General features: G+C 45.8%; 2 protein-coding genes across 6 annotated transcripts; one reads left to right on the plus strand and one right to left on the minus strand.

The window, feature by feature from the left end:
• The first annotated feature begins 578 nt into the window (after positions 1 to 578).
• car15 (carbonic anhydrase 15) lies at positions 579 to 4,150 on the plus strand. Its single transcript, XM_034603271.1, has 8 exons — positions 579 to 862; positions 984 to 1,013; positions 1,881 to 2,057; positions 2,150 to 2,295; positions 2,397 to 2,489; positions 2,576 to 2,642; positions 2,725 to 2,885; positions 2,982 to 4,150. The coding sequence occupies exons 1-8, from the start codon at positions 811 to 813 to the stop codon at positions 3,204 to 3,206; spliced, it is 951 nt and encodes a 316-aa protein (XP_034459162.1). The 5' UTR covers positions 579 to 810; the 3' UTR covers positions 3,207 to 4,150.
• Positions 2,650 to 23,079, minus strand: setd1ba (SET domain containing 1B, histone lysine methyltransferase a). 5 transcript variants are annotated; one of them, XR_004615731.1, is made up of 19 exons: positions 20,137 to 20,629; positions 19,708 to 19,862; positions 19,341 to 19,439; positions 18,743 to 19,013; positions 17,727 to 17,848; positions 16,110 to 17,213; positions 13,422 to 14,177; positions 12,866 to 13,039; positions 12,666 to 12,759; positions 12,370 to 12,572; positions 12,214 to 12,286; positions 11,764 to 12,123; positions 10,406 to 11,677; positions 9,940 to 10,106; positions 9,729 to 9,854; positions 9,408 to 9,527; positions 8,836 to 8,973; positions 7,142 to 8,222; positions 2,650 to 2,666 (listed from the first exon to the last, which is right to left on the minus strand). XR_004615731.1 is itself a non-coding variant. In XM_034603267.1 (19 exons), exons 3-19 carry the CDS (start codon positions 19,846 to 19,848, stop codon positions 8,049 to 8,051), a joined length of 5,394 nt encoding a protein of 1,797 aa, XP_034459158.1. In that variant the 5' UTR covers positions 19,849 to 19,862; positions 22,387 to 22,500; positions 22,963 to 23,079; the 3' UTR covers positions 5,957 to 8,048. The 5 variants fall into 5 exon arrangements, 4 of the variants coding, with proteins under 4 accessions (XP_034459158.1, XP_034459160.1, XP_034459159.1 ...); XM_034603267.1 differs by lacking the exons at positions 2,650 to 2,666; positions 20,137 to 20,629 and adding exons at positions 22,387 to 22,500; positions 22,963 to 23,079 and having other exon boundaries at positions 5,957 to 8,222; XM_034603269.1 differs by lacking the exon at positions 2,650 to 2,666 and having other exon boundaries at positions 5,957 to 8,222; positions 10,406 to 10,978; positions 11,546 to 11,677; positions 20,137 to 20,620.
• Between the last annotated feature and the right edge of the window lie 2,302 nt (positions 23,080 to 25,381).

The raw sequence follows: 25,381 nt of genomic DNA on the forward strand, positions 1-25,381 counted from the left end.
TTTATTTAGCACATTAAAGTGACGTTGAGCCAAAGACTCATGGGTAAAAAGATGAGATGAACTATGTTAGAATACAATTTGTAGGAAAGGAAAAAACACAGAAGATAACATAAAGGCACATAAACTAAATATATTAAGTTAATCTTTATTTCCTGAGCTACATAATTAATTCTGTATGATGTTTTTTTTTATTTCCCAGTTATTTCAGCTACAAAAGATTACAAATTCTATAATACTTAATTAATTTACTAATCAGAAAATATATTTATAAACTTTGAATAATTTTTCTTTCAGATTTTCATCATACACATAAACTACATTGAAACTGTGCTGAACAATGATGAGGGGGGGGAAGGACAACCTGCCTAAAGCTCATTAAAACATGGTCCCAGATGATCAGATGGATTTCCCCAGGTCTTGTTTCGTCACCTTCTGTCCTATTCAGGCCGTCACCGCTGACGTTAAACCATACATACGATCTGCTGCTTTCCAACTCAGCTCGACTTTCCCATGAGATGAATGTGTCTTGTTACCAGTCGCTGGGCATCGATGCTGGCAGCGGCGAGGAGGGTGAGGAGGAGGAGGGTGAGGAGGAGGAGGAGGAGGAGGGGGGGAAGCTGTGTGTGTGCATCAATGAGCCTGTTGATCAGGAAAAAAGACCACTAGACTGGTAATGACACAGTCCAGCGATCAGGGCCAGAGGGAATAAAAAAACTCAGCTTTCACCTCCGTCTCCTTATTTAAGCGGCGACGTCTGCACTGATCCTCAGTCTACCTCAAGATAGTGTCTGCTCCTCCGGCTGCGGGACGATGATGTGGACCGCTGCTCTCCTCACGGTGCTGCTGTCCTCCGTGGATTCTGGTGAGGGGCCTGCTTTAGTCACGCGACAGAAACTATATTAAAGGTTTCTGATATTTGTTAAATTCAAGTGTATTGAATTAAAGTAAAGAAAAAGTGACATTTAGCTGTTTCTGTATTGCAGATGACTACTGCTACAATGAGCCACATTGTGGTAAGTGACCCATCAACTGTTATTTTAATTTTAAAAAACAAAGTCTGGTTTTGTTATTGTAACAGTCATGATAACATAAATACTACCTGGTAATCGACTGGTCGGTGGAAAACATTAATCAACTATTTTTGATTTGTGAGCCTTTAAAATGAAGCAGCATCTTTAGACCCATGGACAGAGACAGAGAGGTTTCACTCTTCTTTGTGTAGGGAGCAAATCATCGAGAGGTTTTCTCCTCTCAGTTTGGTTATTTGAATAATAACTGCTACGGGCCTCTAGGCGAGGGAATCATATTTAATATTTTACAAGACTCAAGCAAGAGTCTGAGAGACGAGAAGTATTCTTTTCATCACAAGTTCCATTTAGTTGCTGTTGCAGCTTTGGATCCGAACACTTTCTTCCTCAACAGGTGTTTTTGAGCGAGTTTTCCTCAGAGAGCTACAAAGAAAATGAAATCTGAGCATCTGGTGTACAGAGTTTCTATGTGATGTGGTGGGTTATGGTCGAAAGCTCCAGAAGAGCAACTAAATGGACCTGAATTTTGTCAGCTACTGTTTTTCAGAGGTCAATCTCAATCTCAGTTTTTAAGCCAAGGTGGATGAGAGGCCTGAGACTCAGCAACAACAGGGAAAAATCCATCTGAGGAAGAAAGAGGGATATGGTCAAAAGCTCCAGAGCAGCTACTAAATGGAGCTTGTGGGGAAATTGTTATGTCAACTGTTTGACCTGTTTCCAAGTTTAAGAATGAACTTTGAGACTGTGATCATCTTGAGATTCATCAGATTTGTCTCGTGACCCCCTGGAGAGGACTCCACCACCTGTTCCTCTTCTGTCCTGTGCTTCACGTGGTTTGTCTTCCGTCCTCAGATCCTTACGCTTGGGGAGACATGTTCCCGTCGTGTCACCCTTTACTTGAAGAGCACCACTCTCCCATTAATCTGGACCAGCACACCACCAGGAATGTGTCTCTGGGGCCTTTACACCTGGAGGGCTTCGATGTGACCCAGCCCGGCCACTGGACACTGAAAAATGACGGACACTCAGGTGAATATACCGCAGATGCTTTCCTGTGCATGTGTGTTATTGTGTCTTTGTGAGAGTTGTGTTGGCGGCGACTTGATTCTGGTTGCTCGCAGTCGTGCTGCAGGTCGGCAGTGGGATGTCCGTGAGCGGCGGAGGTCTTCCAGATGTGTACCACACCATCCAGCTGCACTTCCACTGGGGAGGCCCGGCCACGAACGGCTCAGAGCACACGGTGGACGGACGCAGATTCCCGATGGAGGTACAGTACGGTCAGTAGGCAGCTGCACACTGTCACAAAGCAAAAGAGTTGCCTCAGACTCCTGCAGGGTCCTCAACTGTCTTCTTGTGGTTCACTTCCAGTTGCACATAGTCAACATGAAGTCCATCCATCCCAATCTCACAGTGGCCCTGGATGACCCGACGGGACTGGCTGTGCTGGGATTCTTCATTGACGTCAGTTTGTGAATTTTATTTTAAACAATCAAGCATTCACATTTATTTTCTTACAGTTACATCCCAATATCTGTCTTTTCTTGCAGGTTGTTTACGCAGAGAACGTGCACTTTGGACACATTTCACAAAAACTGTCCTCAGTGGCTTACAAAGGTGAGAAGACACACACTCACACACCTGCTTGTGTTGTGCGTCAGTCTTTCACTCATTACTCCTGCGTGTCCTTCCTCTAAAGGCCAGACGACCAAAGTCAAGCCGTTCCCGCTGATGAGCCTCCTGCCGAAGCACAACATGAGTCAGTATTACCGCTACTACGGCAGCCTCACCACCCCCCCCTGCTCTCAAGTGGTCCTGTGGACTCTGTACGAAGTCCCCATCTTCATCTCGTGGTCTCAAGTAGGAATCTCAAGTCACCTCAGATAACACTTTCCATTAATAAAGGTATACTTGGCTTCCTGGGTGATACTGTATTTGTTATTCTCCCCCTCTCAGCTGGCTCAGTTCACCTCGCAGATCTTCTCCACGGAGGAGGATGCAGAGCAGGTGACGCCCCTGCAGAACAACTTCAGACACGTGCACCCCACCTTCAGCCGCACCATCTCCGCATCCAGAGACGCCAGAGTCCTCGCGGGGACGGCCGGGCGTCCCCTCGGGTCTTCTGTGTCCCTGCAGCTGCTTCAGTTAGTTTTACTGGGGTGTTTCCTCTCTGCTCTTTAGCGCTGCCTCAAGCTCAAATCATAAAAACGTGACAAGAAGGGATTCACATTTTTTTCTGTGATCAGAGAAACATTTGAACCTGAGGTAGAGTTTACAGATCTGTAGAGATTGTCCAGCAATGAATACATATACAAAACTGAGGAAAAGTACTGTTATCACTTAACTTTGCATGATTGTACCCTGCATCACTAACACTTTAAAGTAATGTGAAAGGAGCCCTGGTGCTATTGATATGTGCATTTATGACTGTCGGCCTTTATTTGCACTGTACAGGTGCTTATTCTTAAAAATCTGGCATATTATTTAGTTTTCATTACTTTCTTTCACTACTGACTTTGGGCCTGAGGTTGTTTGTAGGTCAACATATTGTAAAATTAAAGCGCGCTAATAGACTTTTACATTTTTATAAAACCTTTAAAACTTTCGTATATATGACTCCCCCGCTAACATGTTGATTTCATAAACTGTATGTAAAGACGGATGATGCGTCTCCACTTCCTTCCACTCTCCAGAAGCCACTAACGCTGCCACCTTGCTCCAATGACACGATCAGCGAGGTCCCTCCGATACGAACACTCGACCAATCACGAGTCAGTCTCAGCTGCCAACTATCACATTTCACCTGGTTTTTAAATCATCAAATAACCAACTAAAGCAAAACTTCCTGCGAGCGCTAGCGAGGGGAAGGCAGATAAGAAGTGTTCATTTGATTTGAGTTGGTGCATCTAATCCAAATTTCAGAGTTTTATTTGAAATGTTTCCTGTTAAACTGCTTAAATAAAGAGTCTAAAATAATGTGTGGTAAAACTCTATTGATGTGATGAAATGTTTCCCCTGCGCCCAACATGCAAACGTTTGTCTGTCGGCCTCTATGTAAACAAGCATCATGCAAAGAACAACTTCAACTATGCAAACTAATGGATAACTCAGCAAAACCTCCGTGGAGAGAACAGAATAAAGAACAACAACACATATTAGATACTTGTTCACTATTTCCTTTCTTACTGAACCTATTGTAACATATTCTGTCATATTCGCTGTTGTTTCTGAATACTGATATAAACTTTCAACTTTCAGCCTTGTTTCCAGTTCTGTGAGACAATTACTTCATACCCGAGGGTGACACATGTTTGAACATCATGTGTGGATACTTCCTGTAAATGTGGCCATAATGTGAGTTTTATAGCCGATTGTGTCGTAATCCTTTAGTGCTGCAAGCTTTTTTTGGGACCATCAGTTAAAACTTTAACCAAAATCTGAGGCATTTACACATTTAACCATGTTCTGTTCAGAAAACCTGCTGGATTATATAAAGACCTGCTGTAATTTCAGGAAAATGTTTTCATTGCTAACATCTGAGACACCACACAACCTCTGGAGGAATACTAAGTTTTTTTTTATCAAGGCAAAAGTACCATAATAAAAAGATGGCATCATGAAATTGTGACATTATAAAGTAGAGAGAGCACAGTTGGAGTGACAACATCTGACCAATCAGATCGCTCGGTGTAGACGTGTGTGTGTGTGTTTGATATCGTTCAGCAGATGGAGATGAGTGTGAGTTGGGCGCCCATGCTGTCTCTGACTCTGCCATCCTCTCTGCGTGTGGTCACACCATCCTCCTCCTGTCACGGCCTCGAGGCGACACACACGTACACACACAAGCACACAGATAGAGGGGGGGAGGGAGAGGGAGAGCACACTGGGAGTCTTTTCTCTCTCTCTCTCTGTGTGAATGGGAGTCCAGGGTTGTGCGGAGGTGATGTCAGGCTGCAGATTTTCACTGAATTCCAACACAGCTGATCAATGACAGAGTTGAAACAGGAAATGAAGAGTGAAACTGGACGAGTGAAAACCTCTGAACCAGAGTCACACTCCAGAGAAATCACAACATGAGACTTGACTCCTGAAACATTCAAGTGTCAAGTTTTAAAATCCTGGAACAGAGAAAATCTACAAGGCAGCGACAGGTGGTTCCACACACTTTACATCCACAATCATCAGACCTGTCAATATTCTTTCTTTCCCTCCTTCCTTACCATCCATCATTCATCCTCCATCTTTCTTTCCTTCCACCCATTCATCCTTATTTCCCTTCCTCCCTCTCATCCATCTATCCTTCCATCCCTTCTTCCTCCCTCCCTTCCTTCAACCCTTTTTTCTTCTCTCTGTCCATCTTTTTTTTTCTTCCATCCATTCATCCTTTCTTCTTTCCCTCCCTCTCATCCATCTATCCTTCCTTCCTTCCTCCCTCCATCCTTCTGTCTTCTCTCCATCCTTCCATTCATCCACCCGTACTTCTTTCCTTCCACCCATTCATCCTTCCTTCCTCCCTTCTGTCTTCTCTCCATCCATCCATCCTCCCTACTCTCCATCCTTTCATTCATCCACCCTTTCATCCTTCCTTCCTTCCTTCTCTTACTCAGCCATTCATCCTTCCTTCCTCCCTCCTTCCCTTCTGTCTTCTCTCCATCCATCCTCCCTCCCTCCCTTCTCTCCATCCATCCATTCATCCTCCCATACTTCTTTCCTACCACCCATTCATCCTCTCTCCCTCCATCCCTTCTCTCCATCCTTCCATTCAGTTTGTCAGAGGGGGGGTGGGTCACATGACCTGCTCCTGATCAAACTGACCTGACACTGAGTCATTTGTCTGATCAGCTGCTGCTGTCGACTGTTTTCATTCATGAAAACTCCGCAGCAGTCGGACACTGCGGGTTCGACCGAGATCAAACAGAACAAACAAGCTGTTTATGGATGTATGCAAAATCGCTTTATTTCCACTATTTTTCCTTTTCATACATTTGTTGTGTAATAAATAGACATGAGACGAGCCGATGCTTCAATCCTCCTCCCATGCCGATTCTGCACCTTTTTTTTCTCCACACCGCAAACAACTTTTCATAGAATTTACAACAGAAAATAAAAAAACAAAGCTTGACACAAGCTGAATTTCCTGCTACCAGCTCAGCGCTCGCCCCATATTATGTTACATCCACCTCTGAGCTGTGTTCGCGTAGCAAATCCCAGGGAACAAAAATATATATATTTATATCGTATTCACAGTTACGGTATTTACACATTTCAGGATTATAAAGCAAAAATGGGCAGAAAATGAAGACGTTTCTACAAGAAACAATCTTTCAAAAAGGGAGCCGGAGACTTTTGTTTCCTGTACACAGGGGACCTTGTCTTTAAATAAACAACCTTTGAAACCCTCAGATTTCCTTTTTAACTGATCCCTGAAAATAGTTTTTTAAATACTCAGTCTTTTGTTTTAAAAAAAGAAGAGAGAGAAAGCGAAAGATGCGTCTTAAAAGTGTTAACCCTGTGAAGATAAAAAAGTTTTAGATCTTCTGTACAAGTAATCATATACAATATAAACATCACTGATGGAAAAGACAAACAAGGAAATCTCCATCATGGATCAAACTGAATGAAAAGCAATGACTGACTTGGTCTTGATGGGAGTGGGAGGTGGAGTGGGCGTGTTGAAGAGGGCGTAAAGCAGAAGTGCATTCACAGATATTCTGTTTTATATCTTAATGACGTTATAAAGAATGAACGACCCTCTGACGTCCGCAGACTCGTGGCAACACCGGGAAACATTAAACACTGGTAGAGTCACAAGTGTCATCACCATCCAACAGAGAGAATTAGGCAGCAGCTCTGTGCACGTTACCACGGCTGCAGGTGACTTTTCTGCACGTCAACTTGCAAGTTACGCTTTCGTATGGCACTTAAAAAACTCTTTCTTCCAAAGCTGAAAACAAGTATTTCCAGACGCTGCCCAGTGGACGCTGGGTTCGATTTTTAATTTGACTTTTTTTGCGCTCCATGATTGGTCGGCCTTCTGCGCTGTGGCCTACAGGGGGCAGTGCACTCACATACTCTCATAAGATGTCATGATAAATACTTCGAATCAGAAGCTCGACACACACATTCTCACTCTCAGACACACAAACACAAATATAGTGTCTTTGAAGGAAACAAGTCAGAGGTAAGCCCTCTGAACAAAAGTTGGAAAACACTGGAATATCCTTAATACAAATTCATCACGTCGTCTTTAACTTTTGCATAAACCAACAGGAAGCAGCACGATCCGTCATTGGCTGGTGAGATTTCCCATAATGTCCAGATTTTTGTGGCAGGATTTCATGATTTTTTTCTTTTTCATCAGTTTGATTAATTTTTCCGAGAAAACCGGTTCAGAGGAGGTAGGAGCGAGAATGCAGGGGTTTCAGTCAGTGGCTTCCCCGCCTGCTGCAGGATGGGAAACGCTGCCGTCTGCCACCTGATCGGGGGGCGACCACGTCCCCCCCACCCCTCACAGAGAGGCTGGGTTTCCCCCGGTGGGCTTGTGCGTCTCAACAGTGTTAGTAAGCAGCTGATCGTGTGAGTCTGTATCACGTGTGGTGTACGTAAAGCTTATGAGACAAATGAGAAGAAAACAAAACCAAAAAAAAAGTGTAAAACTGTACAAACCAGGACTCGAAGCGGAAAGGAGCCGTGCTGAAATACTGAAATCGCTGAGAGGAGGAGGGGGGGGCGGGAAATGTCAAGTCTTCTGTAAATTCTGGGTCACTGGCATTCGTAAAAAACTATGCATTTTTCATTTCAAGAGCACCATAATTCGTAAACAATCTAGAGTTAAATATGTGAAGAGTTCCGTACAGGTAGCTTAAACTTCATCCAGGCCGTTGGCAGGTTTCGCTGCCAAGCAAAACCTTCACTGCTTCACCTCCTCCTCCTCGTACGGGGAGTCGGCGTGGAGTCTGCGCGTGGTCCCCGAACACTCTCTCTTTCCACCCTGCAGGAGATTCTTCTGCCGTCGACCGGACGTTAATTCAGCGTTCCTCTGCAGTTCTCTGCCCCACACAAACAGGGGATCTTCTCGTCCTCGATGGGGAACTTGTAGTCGTATGTGATCTCCTCGTTGACGTTGATCGGCTGCCTGGAGTAGATGACGATCTTCTTCTGAGCCTCCACCGTGATGACCTTCGCATAACAGTTCGGCTGAAAGAGAACACAGACAAATAAACATTAATACCTTATTGTTCTGTTTGGAGTGGAAAAAAATATACAGATAATCTCCTTAAGTAATAGAATAATGTTAAAAATACTCTTTTACTTAGCATCGTGAATTCAAAAATGTACAGATACATTTTAAAGTGTCAAAACGTAAAAGTTCTAATTATGCAGGCTGATCACTTTTAGTTTTTTTTTTACTGATGCATGAATGTGTGAGCAGCATTTTGTTGCAGTTGTTTAAAAAGTTTGTAAATATTTTTAATGAAATGGTAAAAACCTCTGAAAAAGAGTGATGATATTCTAATATTTATATATATACATTTTTTATCTAAATTATTGTTTTCTTTTGAATGATGGCATGTATCTTGAAACACTTTTACTTTTAATAAGAAAATAAAACTAATTCACTTCTTCAGTTGAGAAAAGCTGCACATGTTTAGTGTGAAAAATAATCACAAAGTTCTCAGTAACTATTGAAGATACCTTAAGTAAAAAGAACAGTATTAAGTAAATGAAAAATACTCAAGTTAAATACAAGTACATTTTACTTTATGTACTTTCCACCCAGTGATCATGAAGTTGTTATCAGTTGACTTACATTGCAGCTGTGGTTGATGAAACGGGCGAAGTTGCCACACTTGGTGGCGTCTATGATGGTATCGTGATCGACACGGAACATGTAGCTGCTGCCGATGCCCTCCTCCTCGTAGCGCTTCTCCCGCATGTCCGCGATCACCTGGAAATGAGGATCGATACTTGTTAGACGTTTGATAACTTTAAAAAAGGAAACTAATTGTTTTATCTGAGAAATGAAGGGAAGCAGACAGAAATACAGGAACTCTCTAATCTAATTATCATCAATTGTCCCAATGACTTTAACGAAATTAAATGAAGCTCATGAACCAAATTGTCTTGCTACTTGTCAACACTTCAATAGGTTTGGTCCTTAGGAGCCAAATCAGCATCATGCTTAGTTGATTGTCACCGTCAGTTGTATTTATTGATCGTGAGGCTGTTGTGAGTCACTGAAAGTCCGATCATAACTCAAAGATTTCAAGGGTTGACCCGATAAAGCAAATGTGCACTACATCTATATATGAAGTTAACAAGGCCCTTTCAGAGTCAGTTTACAGACACAAAGAAAAACACTTCAGATCAACGGCCTCTCACCTGTCTGATGTTCTGTCCGACGTACTCGATCACCATTTCATCAGCAGCGATGGGCTCCATGGCGAACAGACCCCAGTCGTGGATGTGCGACCTACAGAATTTGATCCTCTTCTTACGGAACTGAACGGGAAAAATGGGAGAAAAGTTGTTCGAGTTTTGAAAATCAAATCCCACAACTGACTTTTTGTCGACTAAGAAGACAACAATTACAACAAAGGATTAGCGACTGTCTGTTTGTTGTGCTCGTCTGTCACATCTTTTTTGTCGAGTGTTTTTATCAAATGAAATCCAGGGTGAATCAAACATCCCATTTGTTTGTACCTTCAGCTGGTTGAACTTCAGCAGGTCACTGTCGCATGCGAAAGAGGAGAGCAAACGCCGCTGCTCTGACCGCCGCTCCGAGCCAGATCTGGTGGAGGCGTGGACCTGTGCAGGAATACTCATCCCCTGAACAGAGAAAACGGAGTTTGAGGTTAATGCGTCGCACATACACGTTGTCATGTAACTTCACAATCCATCATCCCCCACCCACCTGAGTGTCGACCGGCGGCTCCTCCAACTGCAGCTTCGTGCTCTGAAGATACTTGATCTTGTCCTTCTTGTCGATCTTGTAGTAACCTTCGCTTCGGGCGCAGCCGGTCATGTGATCCCTCATGCCGTCGTCTCGCCTCTTCTTCTTCACTCCAGGGATGTTGGTAGGTGCGGGGGAGTCAAGGGAGAAACTGAAAAAGGCCTTGAACCAAAAACACTTCTAACACTCAACAGACACTGGGGGTAGTTAATCCCAGTTCCTCCGTTTCACCACCAGAGGGGGCTGCTATTTGATACACAGGGTACAACACAACTTTAAAAAGACAAATATGAGAAGTTTTAACAGTGTTTAACTGAACTGAACTCCTGATGATTTCTCTCTCCTTAACGGGAAACTTTGTTTTGAAAAGTAACAAATACAAACAGATCCACTTCATTAATAGTAGACTTTGAGCAGTAAAGGATATAAGGATGGCCGACCCAGAGTGTGTCGTTGAGCCAGTCGTTGCCATTGTCCTGCTGGAGCATCTTCTCGTAGGTGATCTGCAGGAGCCGGATGTCCTCCTCGTCTATGCCCTCGTTCCAGATGTCGTACAGGATGGTCATCTCCTCGAAGTCAGAGCGTCGCTTGAAGTACGGCCGAGGCGGCGTGGTGACGGGGGACAGGCTGTTCAGCAGCAGCTCTTCCCAGCCTCGCCGCGCCCTCCGAGGCGGCTTCACGACCACAGGCGCCTCGTCCTCGTAGGACAGGAAGCCGTCTTCGGTCGGCAGAACCGTCCGAGGCTTGACGTCTCCTTCCCGGAAGTCCAGACTCGGGTGGTCGGGAGACTTGGCCGACTTGATTTGCGTGGCTAGATCTCTGAGGTGTGCTTCATGAGGCAACGGGGTGGTCTCGGACTCCAAAGACTCGTCCGCCGCAGATGGCATCTTTTTGCCTTTGGTTCGTCCAGTTTTCTTCTTTGAAGCAGCGGTGTCTGATGGCACAGGGACGTCTACAGTGAGACCAGCAGGCAGATCTTCAGGGACACTAGCTGAGAGCTCTGTGCCAGCGGACAGGGTTTGGTTAGGCAGTGCACTAATGGGCGGCTCCTTAAAAACTGGTCTATCATCCAGGCTCTCAGAGGATACTTTCCTATTAAGAGTTAGTGCTGTGGGGTCAGGGAAGACAGGGGTGAAGGTTAAGTCTCTTCCTGGGGTGCGGGGGACTCCAGCACTGAGGACAGGGGACTGAGCGGGGTAGGAAAAGGGGCTACCGGGGATGTGAGGCGAGCTAAGCAACAGGCTACTGCCCGTAAGTGGGGCGTCACTACCCGGTGTGTTGGGCACTGTGTCCGTGCTCTGGGACTTCCCCAGACTGCGGGCACGCTCCATCAGATCCCTACCCGGTGTACGAGGGATGTCCTCATCTGTGGGGAGCCTGGCCCGCTGTGGGAGGTCAGGCAGGGGACCGGGGGGTGGATGAAGGAGGGAGCGACCTTCGATCGCAGGGTGAGGAGGGAGAGGGAGGTGCATTAACGATGTGGAGACGGGTTTGGGGACAGGTGGATCTAAGTGGGGTGGGAGTAATCGACCGGGGGTGCAGGCTACTTCCCTGGCCTCTGTTTTACCTTTGGCTTTCGACTCCTGGTCGCTGTCTGGCGCCGTGCCTGTGGGCGTGGGCGGCCGAAGGTTCGCTACGGGCTCCTGAGGTTCAGACTTCACTACGGGGATGATGCCGTCTTTATCGTCTCGCTCTTTGACTACAAGACAAGAAAAGATAAATATAATAAATACATTTGTTTTAGTGTTTCACCTGATTTCTACAGAAGCAGTTAAAGATATTTACCTGGGTCTTTAAGTGAAGGCGGCTTCAGGTCCACTTTCTCCTCCACAGGACTTGGAGGTCTGCGTTTGATCTTGCTGCTGACCACCTCCTTGCTTCGTTTCTCCTCCTTGTCTTCTAGGACAGGTCTTGCAGGTGGGCTCGGGGGCTTGGCCTCTGCCTCTTCATCAGAAGATGAGGACGACGAGGACGAAGAGGTCGTTGACGTCACAGCCCCTTTGCCTTCATCGTCTTCACCTACTGTCTCCACTTCCTCCTTCTCCTCCTCTTCCTCCTCTTCCGAGCTCAACTCGTTCTCGGACGAGTCTTCGCTCTCTGCCGAGGAGTCCGAGCCGACCTTGGAGGAAGCAGAACTCTCGGCTTCTGCAAGAAACAGGGGCAAAGAAATATTGTTAGTTCCAGGGAATGTACTTCATAAATGAACCTACTTCTGTTGTCAGATATTTAAAGTACCATCATCAGACGAATCCGAGGAGGCGCTCTCGCTGGATGAGTCTTCATCGTCACCCTCTTCATCACCACTCTCCTAAGAGATGATCAGATATATTATTACAAAAATGCACCGGTAATCAGCAAATACAATGAGTGGTGGTTTTTGAGAAAGCTTACTTTGCCTGACGACAGCCTGTCGGTAGCTTCAGCTTCATCCGCCCTGTCCGACAACGACGACTCCTCCTTCCCTGACGTGTCCACCTCCTCCTCTCCCTCGCTGTCCAGTTCCAGTGGCCGCGAGTGCCGTCTCTTTGAAGACATGCCGTCGCTGTCCGTTTTTGAATCGTCCAAGGGGAGCTCGGCTGGGTCTCGATCCCGGTCTGATAGAAATGAACAAACATTCATTTTAGAGGAGAAACCTCAGCACTGCATGTATTTGCTTTTGTTTTGCCTCATTGACAAAAGAGGGGTACCTTCATCCTCCAGCTCGTCGTCGACTGGAGTGGAGGGTCGGGCTCGTTTACTGTCGCCTGCTGCTGCGGCCTCTGGTGGGTCCTTCCTTTTCACCTGAGCACATCATGGGACCATTAAACACCAGTGGAGTGCAACAGTTTGAGAGTAAAGACACTTCCTCTCTATCCACGTTTTCTAAAATAAGAGTTTAAGTGTGTACCTTGAAGGAGGGAAGACGGATGGCTCCACGCAAACTGATTCCCAGGCCCATTCCCTCATAGCCCAGTCCCTCGCCCTTGTTCCAGTTCTCCAGCAGACTCGAGCCAATGGTCTCTTTGGGTTTGGGTCTTTCTTCTTCTTTCCCCTCTGTGCCCTTCACTGGAGTCAAAGATGCCTGAGAAAAACAACAAAACAAAACTCAGTCTCAAGTAAGGTTTTTTTTAAGAAACATTAGCTGCTTCTCAACTAAATGCAAATAAAGATTATTTTCAAGATCAATTATTTTTCCAATCTGTCGCTTTGTCTACAAGATGTGAAGAAATTTGGAAAAAATACACATCGAGACTTCTAAGAGCCAAAGGAAGCATCTGATTAACAGTTCAGAAATACAATTATTTCCCATTAAATATAAAATAATGAATTTAATATGGGCCTAATTTGTTTTGATTGACATTTAATTGACACTAATAAAAACAGATATTTTTCCCACACTTTCTGCTCATGTGTAGATGTGAGCTCCTGTGTTTTTATCTCGAGTGGTGAAATGAAAGACTCACCTTTGCCGAGCTTTCCTTCTTATCCCACCAGTCATCAAAAGCTCTGAAAGCCACCACCTCTACCATTTTGCGGTTGAGGTCCCTCTTCATGATGGCTTTCAGCTCTTTGACGATGACCAGTAGCACGCCATCGACAGTGGCCTTGTGTGGATCCTCCTTTTTGCCCTCGTATCCAGGAGGAGGAACAGTGGGGTTGAACTTTGGTACGCTGGATTGCTGCCACTGTTGCCCAGGTGCCGCTGCACTGCCGCTGGTGGGCGTAGCACCGAGAGTCAGAGGTGCGTAGGGCCCAGCAAACTGCCCCGATGCACCACTGTCCATAAAGTGTGGATAGGGATAGGGGCTTCTAGTCTGAGCCATGCGACTCAACATCTGCTGCTGCATCTGGAACGACATGGGCACCGTGCTCCACTGCTCCCACCGCAAGCAGTTCATCAGCTCCATTTGCACCAGTGGCATCATGCCATGAGGGTAGGGCCCCATGTGTTGAAGCATATGGTGAGGCACTCCGGGATGACCGGCCAGGTGAGCAGGATGCCCCTGGACGGCAGCGTGAAGGGACAGTTGGTGATGCGGGATCGTGAAGGCGGCCTGGTGCTGCATAGGGGGGAAGCCGGGGGGATGGAGGCTAATGGTCTGCATCGGGGACACTGCGGAGTTGACAACGATGCCCTTGTCACATTCGCCGCTGTTAATCGGAGTCCCAGGCATCTCATCGTCAGAGATTTCCATGTCTTCGCCTGACGACTGATGACACTGTGTGAAAAAGGAGGACAGCCTGTCAGGACTATGCTAAGTGAACATCATTTTTTTCCACAGGTTACACAAGAACAATCATCTGACTTTTTTCATCTCCGTGACAACTGTGCAAACACCAACTACTTACGGGTCATTCTGTGTCAAATCATCACACTTTTGTGCCGCACTGTCACAGATCTCAACAAAAAACTAACTTTCTAGAGTCCTCGATGACATTATAAGCTTTATAAGGCCAATAACAAAATGTAAGTTTTTTTGCAATCAAACTTTAACTTTTATTGTCACTTAGTATACTGTTATTTTTCTTATTTTGAGGGAGACATGGCTCGTCAAAGTCACAGAGTCAGTTCATATCTCCCTTAATTAGGATCTGAGAGGAATGAAAGTTCAGAGATCTATGTCGGTTCAGCCCTTAAGTGTGAAGACCTTAAGATAAGATCTAAAGCTCAGGTAACAGCTAATTAGTGGAACTTAAGTTAAGATGGGTTTTTTTCACATCTAAATATTTAATCTTAGAATGAATTTAAAAGAATGATGGTTTGGTCTAATCTAATAACTTTCAATACTGGTGCTGAGACAATACCTGAGTTGTAGTTGCAAAGTCAAAGAAATGTTTTTTGGCGAATATGAACAGTTCTTAAAATACTGTTTGTACACAAGCAGCCATGGAAGAGCTTTGCATGAATAAAATCAAGTCAAAATAGTTGAATAACTGTTTAAAGAGTAAGTCAACAAGATAAAAAATTTGTCTGAGCAAAAGTTGAACATAGCTTTTGATACTATGACACATTTCAGTCAATATGAAAAAATGTATTGAGGTTTGATCCCCTGACAAACTTCCACAATAAGAGCATCACACATTTAAATGCTGATCTAAGTTCAAAGATTGGAAGACGCACGAGCGCGGTCAAACACATGTGACCCAAGTCGTTGGTCAGCATGTTTAAAAAAAAAAGCTGTTTGTTCAAGAATCAAATTACATAGTCCTAAAACCAATATCAGTAAATATGAATGAAAGACTTAAACATAACAGAACTGAACTCTCTTCCCTGGTGTTCAATACTAGAAAAGACGTTTCTGTCACAAACTGTTTTAATGTTGAAACTAAGCAGAGGTTACTCAGCATGGGAGTGGAGTCGTTACTCAAATGACCTGTTTGCACTGTTTGCTTTGTGATAACTTGAAACGTGAGAGCAGAGATGCTGCAGCCAATCCTCACTATCAGCCCCAGCGAAAAAAACCAGGAAATGCGGTGATGAATGGGGCCCAACGACCAAACTGTGCTTTCCTCCGAGTGCGGCGAGTGTTAGAAAGAGGAAACGAAAGTGTGCAATTCCCAACAGCAGAATGGCTCTTATTTCTCTTTCAAAGAGGACGGCAGCAAGTGTAGAAGTACAACATCACGGGCCAGATGTGTAACTCAGACTACAAACCAGGAGCTCAGTTTCACGGGAATGTGAAGGTATTTGCGAGGATGCAAGCTGTGCATTAACGACTTCGTTTTCCAGCACTTTTACTTGTGCAGACAGGAAATTTTACGTATTTTATTTGCGCTTCCATGAAACCTTTGTTCTTTAAAAAACTACTTTTATTGGTTTTTTTAAGATTATTTTCAATCTTTGCACAATAGCTGACAACAGCAAACTATTTTCTCTGTGGTACCGTCACTGTGAAACCGTAGAAGGACACAAAAGGGAAAGTTTACTACTACCACCTCACACTGAAACTAAACCTCACTTCCTGTGTCCTCTGAGTAACTGTCATTCATAGCTCTGTGTAAACACCAGCACCTAACAACTATCAAAACAATCATTTTAGTCCCTTTAAATGCTGTCTCCAGCTGAGCGTAACAAACTTCACACATGGAATCATGCATTCTGCATATACGGAGCTGTGTTTATACTAGTATCATTGAACACTGTGTCTTACCATTTCCATGTTATCAGTGGGAGTGTGGCCTCGAAACTGTCCATCTTGCAGGTCACTGTTGCTCATCTGCTCGTGGACAGGAGAAGTGATTTTCTTGACCAGAGGGGCCGTTCCAGGAATCGGCTCCTCGTCCTCAGAGTCCGGCAGCGGGGTCGGACTGATGTCCTCCAAGCCTGTGCTAGAGGGACGGGAGTTTTGCAGCCCACCGTGAGAGCCGCCAGCGTAAGGGGGAATTGGGGATAGCTGAGAGGACGAGGAGGAAATCGGACTTCCCTCCATTAGCACCTCAGTGTCCGAATCTCGTTCCTCGAGGAAAGGCAAAAGTTTTGTCCGTTTCTCTTTGAGGAGCATCTCAATGCGGGAGTCCAGGCTATTGCGCTCTGGATCCAGCGCGGGGGAGCCAGGTGAGGGGCAGCGTTCTGGCGTTTGAGGAGGAGGAGGGGTGGTCGGTTGGGCCGCGGGCTCGGGTGGGGGCTCGGGAATCGGAGGCGTTTCTGGTCTCTCCTTGCCGGGCAAAAAGTCAGTGTCAGCCGGTGGTGGCGGCGGCTGCGGTGGTCGGAGGTAATCACCCTCCCTTTGGGGTGGGTGATGAAAAGCAGGCTCTGACGGGGGGAACGCAGGGGGCAGCGGAGCCTGGTAGGGCGAGTACGTGGACTTGAAGTTGGGCGTAGAAGGGGGAGGCGCTGTGAAAGATGGGGTGGAGGGTGGAGGCTCAGGTGGGGTGAGTTGGTGCTGTTTGAACAGAGCCGGTTCCGATCCCGTACCTCGGTACATGTTGCTGCGGTACTGAGGCCTCTCTGGTCTGCGGTTGTACGCATCTTGGAACTTACTCTCGTGTCTCCGGGATTTGTAGCTTCCGGAGCTCTCAGGTCGGCTGGACTGGTACGCAGGCGTGGACTGCCGACTGGAGTAATTAGAGTCTTGAGAAAAGGGCGTACTTGACTGGCGTGGGGTAACAGGGGTTCCCTGGGACTGGGGTGTGTCCTGCCTTAGGCTGGAGAAGCCTGCATCCAGTGACAGAGGAGTGGAGGAGCTGCTGGGTGGTAACGCTGCTCCCCCGGCTGACACGCTGTTCTCTGACAACCTGCGGCTGGGCTCGCAGGCCTTTGGAAGAGAAGAACAGGATCAGGACAAGTCACAGGCAGGACAAACCTCTACCATTATCTCCATGTTGCACCTTAGAACCTATTGTATAGCTGTATTAGTTCAGGTATGGAAAATAGTGGGACAATTTCCCCCAAATTACCAATAGGTGCGTTTCACAGAATACACCTGAAGGATGTCAAAGGTCAAACTGGTGGATAAGAGTATCTAGGCACAATGCCTGGGTGAGCTCATGTTACAAGGCCAAAGTACATATTTCAGTGGCTTTGTGATTTCAGTCCACAGGCAAGGGTCTGGATAACATTTCCTCTGCTCTACTCCACCACCTGCTGCACCAGTGAAATGGATTACAGATAAGTATGGCAGCTCAGACTGGTAAATTGGTTGAGTTCTAAAAGGTAACACAACAATTAAATAATCACATGTGCACCATAATGTTTAACTGAGACTGCGCTTAAATCCATTAATATCCAACTACCATTACATGCAAGGTATCAAGAATGTTTTTCTTACCAGTAACACCTCAGCCAGGCTACGAGGGGAAACGTCTCTGGCTTCCTCTCCACCCACCGGCAGGGTCATCGGATTGTAGCTGCCATTCATCAGGCGCTCGAAGTACCTGAGGCGATTATCACCTGCAAAACAGTAAACATGAGTGGATCTGATGCCAAGTTTATAGAGCGGGTATAAATCCAGTGAATGTTTAATAAAGCTTATCGGACAGGATCCTTTTTACACATTTGTAAAGGAGCAATGTGCACTTACAACAGTTTCCTGTCTGATTATTTTGTACACTGTTTATGCTGGTGTGTTATACAATAAATATGGTTTATGTAAATATGGCAATCTGAATCTGAAAGATTATCTGCCATGAATCAATGTTAATTAAATGACATACAATAATAACACAAACACACTCGGTATCTACACTCATTAAAGTAATTTTGCAAGAAAAAAATTCAGAAAAAACATTTATGCAGGCAAGATAATGGTGCACACACTAATTAAAAATATCAGTCCTTATTATTTCTCAGATTCAATAAGCACAGGTGCAAAAGGTGCCGCCAGGTAAACAATAAATACACAACATTGTCTTGATAGGAGTAAAAGTTACTTTTTTTGCCAGATAATAAAAAAACAACAGTTTGAAGGCTTTCAAACTTCAGTTCTACTGACTGGGAAACTAATTTCTATTAAAGTGAGTGATCAGACACCTTGAGATGGGGAGGGGGCTGTGACTGATTGGTTTGTGTTTGTTTACAGGTCTGAAATTAGGCCCAGTGGGACCACAGTGCACCCACAGCTCCGGGCTCCTGGGAGCAGCCTTACTATTCAATCAAATTCAATTTCCCCACGTTACCAGGCAACGCGCGTATACATTGAGTAACGTGACCGGTGTCGCTCCTCATAATCCACATGGAGACAACACCTCGCTGTCAGCGCACAGGAGGAGAGACGAGGCTCGATCGCGCATAACAAATATAGTCCACGCGTCTTCTCCTCCCTTGAATGAGTGAATCACTGTTTACCTTTCGGGTCCAGCTCCACGTGGATGATGTTTCCCATAACAGACGTGTTGTGGAGCGACAGCACCGCCACCTTCGCGGCTTTCACGCTCTCAAAAACCACTTTGGCAATGCCCAGGTGCTTCTTGTTCTTCGGATTGTACAGGATCTCCACCTCCTCGATGTCCCCGAACTTCTTGCACATGTCCATGAGAAATCCTTCCCTGATGTTGTCGTTGAGCCGCGCGAATGTCACCTCCTTGGGAGGCACGGGGCCGACGTAGCACTCATCGATCTGGAAGAAGAATGGAGGGGGGGGGGAGGGCCGGGTTAATGACGTTAAGTGGCTTCGGGGGTTAATGTTGCACCCGGTGGGGTCGTTCCTGACAGCTGAGATAAGGGACATGCCACAGTGGTTACAACGAACATGCACATGCACACACTCCGGTTGAAACAGCTAAAAGATGGAGCAGGCGTCTGATTTAGTTTGTTTTTCTCACAATCCTACTTTCACTGGACGTCCCACAGAGGAGTGAGGGGGGTGTGTCTGCACCTTCTGACAGCACCCCTGCTCCCACCGGGACAAGACCCCTGTCACCACAGCTCCTGTCAGAGTATGTACCTTAAACTTAGGCACCGGTAGATCCATCTCTTTGTACTTAGTCCAGAGGCGACCGATCCTCGGGTCCCGGACCATGTCCACCGGGTCCATCCCGGGGTTCTGCGGGAGAAGAGAGAAGAGGGGGGGGATACAATGATGTTATCCATCCCATTCACAACTTCACACTCCACTAACTTGTTGCAAAGTAGTCGGGTCGTGTGATTAAAACCCTCCAGACTTGCTGTGTGTTTCTAAGGGGGATGCTGCTGCTGCCGGAGCATGTCCGCGGCAGCAGCGGCGACACCGCCACACTGTGACCGACCACGGAGGTTCGGCTCCTCGGTTACTCTCGTGGCCGTGTCCCCCTCGCCCCCGGCGGTCCACTTACGGGCATGTTGAAAGTGAGTCCATCGTAGCGGTACAGCTTGTGCGAGCCCTTCTTCAGCGCCGGGTCGATGATCAACTTGTAACTTCTCCAGTGGTGGCTCCGCTTCTCCGCCGAGCCGCAGACACCGGGGTGGCTGTCCATGCCGTTCGCCAGACCTGCAGCGACGGGCGGGGGGGGGGAGAGAGGAGAGAGGAGAGCCGCCGTTAGTGCAACCCGCTAAACACGGCTGCTGCTGCTGCGAGCCCGTGAACCACCACCACCACCACTACCCCCACCGCGGACACTTTAAAACACACGCTACAGATGCATGGCTCCGGTGGTTGGTAGGGGGGGGGGAACCTAGCTTACCCCCGGTTACGGGAAAGCAGGCATGAGGAGGAGAAGCTGGAGAAAGAGGAGAGAGAGAGAGAGAAAAAAGAACCAGCTTACTTGAACTCTGCTTTCTGCCATGGTCTTCGCTCAACCTGTTTCTCTCCCCGGGCTTGGACATGGTTCGTCCGATCGACTCGAGCGGGGAGGGAGGGGGGGGGGGTTCTCGAACTGATGAAAAAGACACGAATCGCTCTCCTTTCGCCGCTTACATTACATGATTTCGCCGGAAGAATACTGCCTCCTTTTCGGCGAGAGCCAGCACATATTGTGTGCCTCTCTGGTCCGTGGCTGCTCCTGTCTCTCCCACAATACACCGCCAGGCTCGCTTGCCCACCACCCTCGACGCTAGGCGCACTTTCGGCGCAAACTTACTTCTCCCTCCGCTTGTCATGTATTATCATTTTTCTTTACCGCAGTTTTGGGGGTTTTTGTTTAAAAGCGGCGAGCTTTCAAGCGACTCGTTAAAAACGAAGAGTGCGAATAGAACGGGAAATCACGGGGGCGGCAGCAAGCGTGCGTCGCTAAACCCTCTCAATCATTTTTTTTTTTGTGTGTGTGTGTGTGGCGAATCTGCCGGCTGCTTTCACTCAGATGGCAAACACAAGCTAGATATACACAGGGGTCAATATGTAGTGAACCGCCGCTGGAGGCTAATAAAACACACGCTATCTGCGGAGGGAACTAACAAAGGAGCTAACGTGGAGCTAACTGCTAACTGTTTATGTTTATTTAAAAAAAAAAAAATTACGAAGATCGGATGTTGCTAAATTGATTTAAACGATGCGGAAGAACCGTAGGAATGCGGCGGGTTGTTACATCCTTCCCTGTCTGCCACTAATCCACTCAGGACAGAAAAACTAGTGCCAACCCGGATATGCAGCTGCTCGTGTTTTTACGTCGCTTTTTAAAAACCCTTATGATCGCAGCGTGGCTCTTAAACATCCCGTGTGTATTTATAAAGCCTTATTGGGACTCGTGTATTTTTCAGGTTAAACCGGGTTTTTTTTTTGGTTTCACGTCGCCTACTGTTTTTTTGCGGTGCTCGGGCAATTGGCTGGTTAACAGCGGCGGCTCGGCGGACCAATCAGCGCGCGGCAGCAGAGGAGCCGTCCACTATTAGAGGCGAGGATCAGGAGTCCTTCAACGCAGAGCAGAGAGAGGGGGCATCGGCAGCCATTTTCCTAACAAAAACACACAGGACTCAGTGGCCTATATGGGTTTCCTTTGTTCCAAAGAGGGATCTTACACTCGATTTCCTCATCTCTCACGGACTATGATTAAAAACTATCCTGTGAAAGGATTGAGAAGAAGGAAGAGAATGTGCCGGATGTGACATTTTGAGCCTTTTTTCCTCTGCCTGGAATCCACCTTTGTCTTAACTAGGCCATGGCACACCCAATATAATAGTGTTTATATTTCGTTTAAGTGAAAAAAAGAAAAGAGAAACCAAAATTGTTGTGAATAAACAGCTTTATGGTTTTGGAGAGAGAGAGAGAGAGAGAGAGAGAGAGAGGAGGAGGAGGAGGAGGAGGAGAAAAGAAAAACACAGTTAAAGTGACAAAACGTGTAATGGCTGGTTTGTTTGGCATTGCACTTTATGGCCTGTGTAGGATAGGAGTAGCAATGAGTAAGTTCAACTCTTTTATAATCATTTCAGTGTTTTTTGATCTTTCAGTAATGTAAAAAAAATAATAATGTGAGGCATGCAGTTACTGTTATTAAAAGTGTATTTTTTTTTTCCTTTACTGTCAATTTATCTTCTGAGCTATAATGTTACCACATAGAAACTTTGATCTTTAATTCCAAATGTGTTCCCTGGCATGCTGACATATAGATATATACAGCATCCAGGTTATATACAGTACCACTGCTCCTCTATAGTGACAGAGAGCAGGCCACGCATAACTAATGGCCCCTTTTTTTTTGTGTAAAATAGTTTATTGTGCCGCCTGCGATTTGGACTGTTGACTGATAATCCCTCTGCTTTGATTAATGACTTACTTTCCTCTCACAACAGCAACGCTTAACAACCCTGATGACTTGAGTTGTACCCTGCCCACAACGGGGGAGACAACTTCAGGCACGGTGTAGGGACCGTGCCGTCCATTTGGCGTTTACGCACCAAATGTGTATAACGACGGTTTGACCTTGCTCCAAGGGCACATTTAAAACACAATTAAAGTCCAGACGGGTTGCCTTTTTAAAAAAAAAACTCATAACAGTCTCTATAACGATTTGAAAAAAAATAAGCAGTTAAACCAAAGAGGAAACAGATGGAGGGAAAACTCTCAGGGTGAAAATATTTACCTCAGCACTTTGGTGAAATGCAGTTAACAGGCCTAAACGCAAGGGCAGGGACGTTTTCAGCTCCATCTTCCGATCCTCTAACAATGGCTTTAATAAAGGGTGGGAGAGCGTCTCCTGTGAAGGGAAGGAATCCATTAGCACGACAGATAGAGAGCTCTTTTGAAAAAACTTTTTTTCAATCAGTTGCATTTGCCTCTCTGCCAGCGAACATGCATCTCCAAGCATCATCTCGTGTGGGCAATATGCAAACTATCCCTCCTCTCCCCTTGAAGACTGGATTGCAGTCACGTATAACCTCCTGCATTTCGACATTTCTAACTGAGCTACATCGTGTTAAGAAAAACTAAACTAAACAAGGAAATGTTGTTTTTTTGGAGAGGTGATGGATTTTGAGCTGTTTCACTTAATTCTGCCAAGCTGGTATGTCTATACACGTAAGTATTCTCACAGAGGACAGACAACATGACAGATCATACATGTGGATTTAAACGTTATCTTGAAAACTCTATTTGTTGAAAAAAGAAAAAAATGTAACCAATATTTTTATACATATTTTGATTGATGTTGTAAACTTACAGTTAGTATTCAAAAACATGTAATCCAAGTCTTAAACGAGCAAAAAAAATGAGTCTTATAGGGAGGAATCTTGCATATTTCACTGCTTCCCTTTGACGAAGACACCTTTAGGTGATGTGGCTACACTTGTTCAATGGTTTCTCTGCTGTTCTCTGTCTCAAAATGGCTTCTTTGCAGACAAAGGCGAGCACTGTGCTGTGAAATGCTGCTGCGCCATAACTGGGTGAGGCTCGCTCGCTCGCTCGTGTGTATGTGTGCGTGGGGGGGGGGGGGGGGGGGGGGGGGGGGGGAGACGCTCTTTCTCCGAGGACATATCTCTCTGATTCGACGTGAAGTCTTTGCACCAAGCGACACAGGGGTGGGGTGGGGGGGGTTGTTTTTCTGTCTCGAAACGATGCATGTTTTTATAGGAAGTTAAAATAAACAGATAAACGCGGCAGAGAGCTTCGTTATGAGGAAGGACGCGTCAACAAGCGCCTGTCAAAGTGTCGCTCGCTTGGCTGACGCGCCCTGGCAACGGCGGTAATCCGAGAGCTCTGGCCGGTTGCCATGGTGTTGCAGAACCCCCACACCGCCATATAAGGTCACCAGGAACCCTGTCCCTCCTCCTCCTCCTCCTCCATGGTAACAGCAGCAGCCCTTTAGATTTCTATCTGCGTGATAAACAACCATCGGGGCTGCAACGAGCTTCAGCGCCTGCTTCCCCCCTCCCTCTCTCTCTCTCTCGCTCTTTCGCTCTCTCTCTTTTTGGATCACCGTCATCGAGTGTTCCAAACGCCGCAGGCCGCATCAAACTAACAAACAAGATGCGACTCTACTCTTTGTTTGCTGAAGGAGCTGAAAAACAGAGGCAGGGGGACGCTTGTGTTCGCGTGCGTAAAACAGGGGTCTCTCCACGTTGTGCCTTTTACGCACGGTGCTGTGAGCGTGTGCGCAGTGCGTTTGAGGACATTAAAATCGTAGCCGGTGTCAGAGGCCTGTTTGTCTTGATCTCCTTCTCTCAGCTCCGGCTGCCAAGAGCGCGCATTCCTCCATTTGCAGGTCACGAGGCAGCTCCCCCACCCTCTCTCTTTCTCTCTCTCTTTAATCCTTCATTCCTCAAGTATGCCTGTGTTTTTGTTTTTTACTTTTTAGCTCTTACACAATGGGGACCAACTTGTGATGGTTATGTTTGCGTTACAAAGGTGAACGTTTAATACTAGTTGAGGCTTTTCTCTTCGACTTTGCTAATATGGTTATTTTTAGGCCCTGGTTTTAAAAAAAAAAGGAAAAACTCCTCCCCGGTGGGTTGCGCCATTCAGTTTTGCGCGCTGCTGACAGACTGGAATATTCCACACAGAGGATTGGCCTCTCTCGTTCAGGACAGCTGTCTCTCTGCATGCATGGCGAATAACTATTTTTTGACAATTGTTCTTTGTTCATGAATTGACAATGGGTGCTTTTACATGTTTGGATATTTTGCACAGGACAATTTTATAATCCTTTTTTTTTTAAATAGTTATTCAGGTTGACAGTTTCACCTTATGAGTCAAACAAGCACTTTTCTATTATTATTATTATTATTATTGTACAGGGATTTTTTTAAAGCATGTGCTACACAATACTTTATTGTAAAAGCATATGGGACACGGTGTGTGGCTGTTTCTCTGGATTCAGGCAGACAATGCACCTCCTCTCTGTCTTTCTTTGTATGAGCAGCCTTTTATTCTGACGGATTGTTCACTGAATCCAACCAGGTATCCTCTGCGCTTTGTGTTTTTTGATTATTCATGGCCACACTTGCTTATTCAAGGATTTATCCATGCAGATTGCTGGTACTGTATTTGTTTTATTTACAACATCAACCTTTCTTCTTTCTAGCTCTTACATATTTGCATGTTTGTGTATTGTTAGTGTAATATTCCACAGTATGGTTTGTGCTTTAGTCTCTTTTTGCCTGGCAATACTCTCACCTGTCTGTGATTTTGAGGTGTTTAAATAAATAGAATATACACCCATTTTATGGTTTGTTGTTGTGGAAACTGAAGCAGATTGTTGTTTTTTTAATCTTTTTGATGAATTTACACTGACACTTTAAGCTTCAAACGATATAAGGCCTGGATTTAACACAGTATTTTCCACCAGTCATGACATTGAAAGCACACCACACTAAAACCCACAGACATGGCTGTAGGAGATCTGCATGTGTTTTAAATACTTGGAAGACTATGTGTCTCTTCTTAAAATAGGCAAAGGGCAGTGTCAGCTTATCCTCTTAAAGAGACAGCTTACTCAAAAGGGTTAGGCGCTCCAACACACCAACTAAATACATCCTTTCCCGGCACTGACCGCTGAAATTTAACCTTTAGATTTGACTTTGTAGCCTACGTAGGTTTGAATTTTCCTCAGCGACTAGACTCTAGACACTGAATCTAGATTA

The sequence above is a fragment of the Hippoglossus hippoglossus genome, chromosome 12 (genome assembly GCF_009819705.1).
Source record: "Hippoglossus hippoglossus isolate fHipHip1 chromosome 12, fHipHip1.pri, whole genome shotgun sequence".
Classification (NCBI taxonomy): Eukaryota; Metazoa; Chordata; class Actinopteri; order Pleuronectiformes; family Pleuronectidae; genus Hippoglossus; species Hippoglossus hippoglossus.

Bases quoted from the DNA above. Each gene is read 5' to 3' on its own strand.
- car15 (XM_034603271.1), top strand. From the start codon at position 811: ATGATGTGGACCGCTGCTCTCCTCACGGTGCTGCTGTCCTCCGTGGAT. The intron at 2,490-2,575 runs GTCAGTTTGTGA...CTTTTCTTGCAG, and splicing joins TGCTGGGATTCTTCATTGAC to GTTGTTTACGCAGAGAACGT. The intron at 2,643-2,724 runs GTGAGAAGACAC...CTTCCTCTAAAG, and splicing joins GTCCTCAGTGGCTTACAAAG to GCCAGACGACCAAAGTCAAG.
- setd1ba (XM_034603266.1), bottom strand. From the start codon at position 20,197: ATGTCCAAGCCCGGGGAGAGAAACAGGTTGAGCGAAGACCATGGCAGA. The intron at 17,849-18,742 runs GTAAACAGTGAT...ACTGTTTTGCAG, and splicing joins CGTGGAGCTGGACCCGAAAG to GTGATAATCGCCTCAGGTAC. The intron at 10,107-10,405 runs ATATCCTTTACT...ACTCCCCCGCAC, and splicing joins ACTCTGGGTCGGCCATCCTT to CTACCAACATCCCTGGAGTG.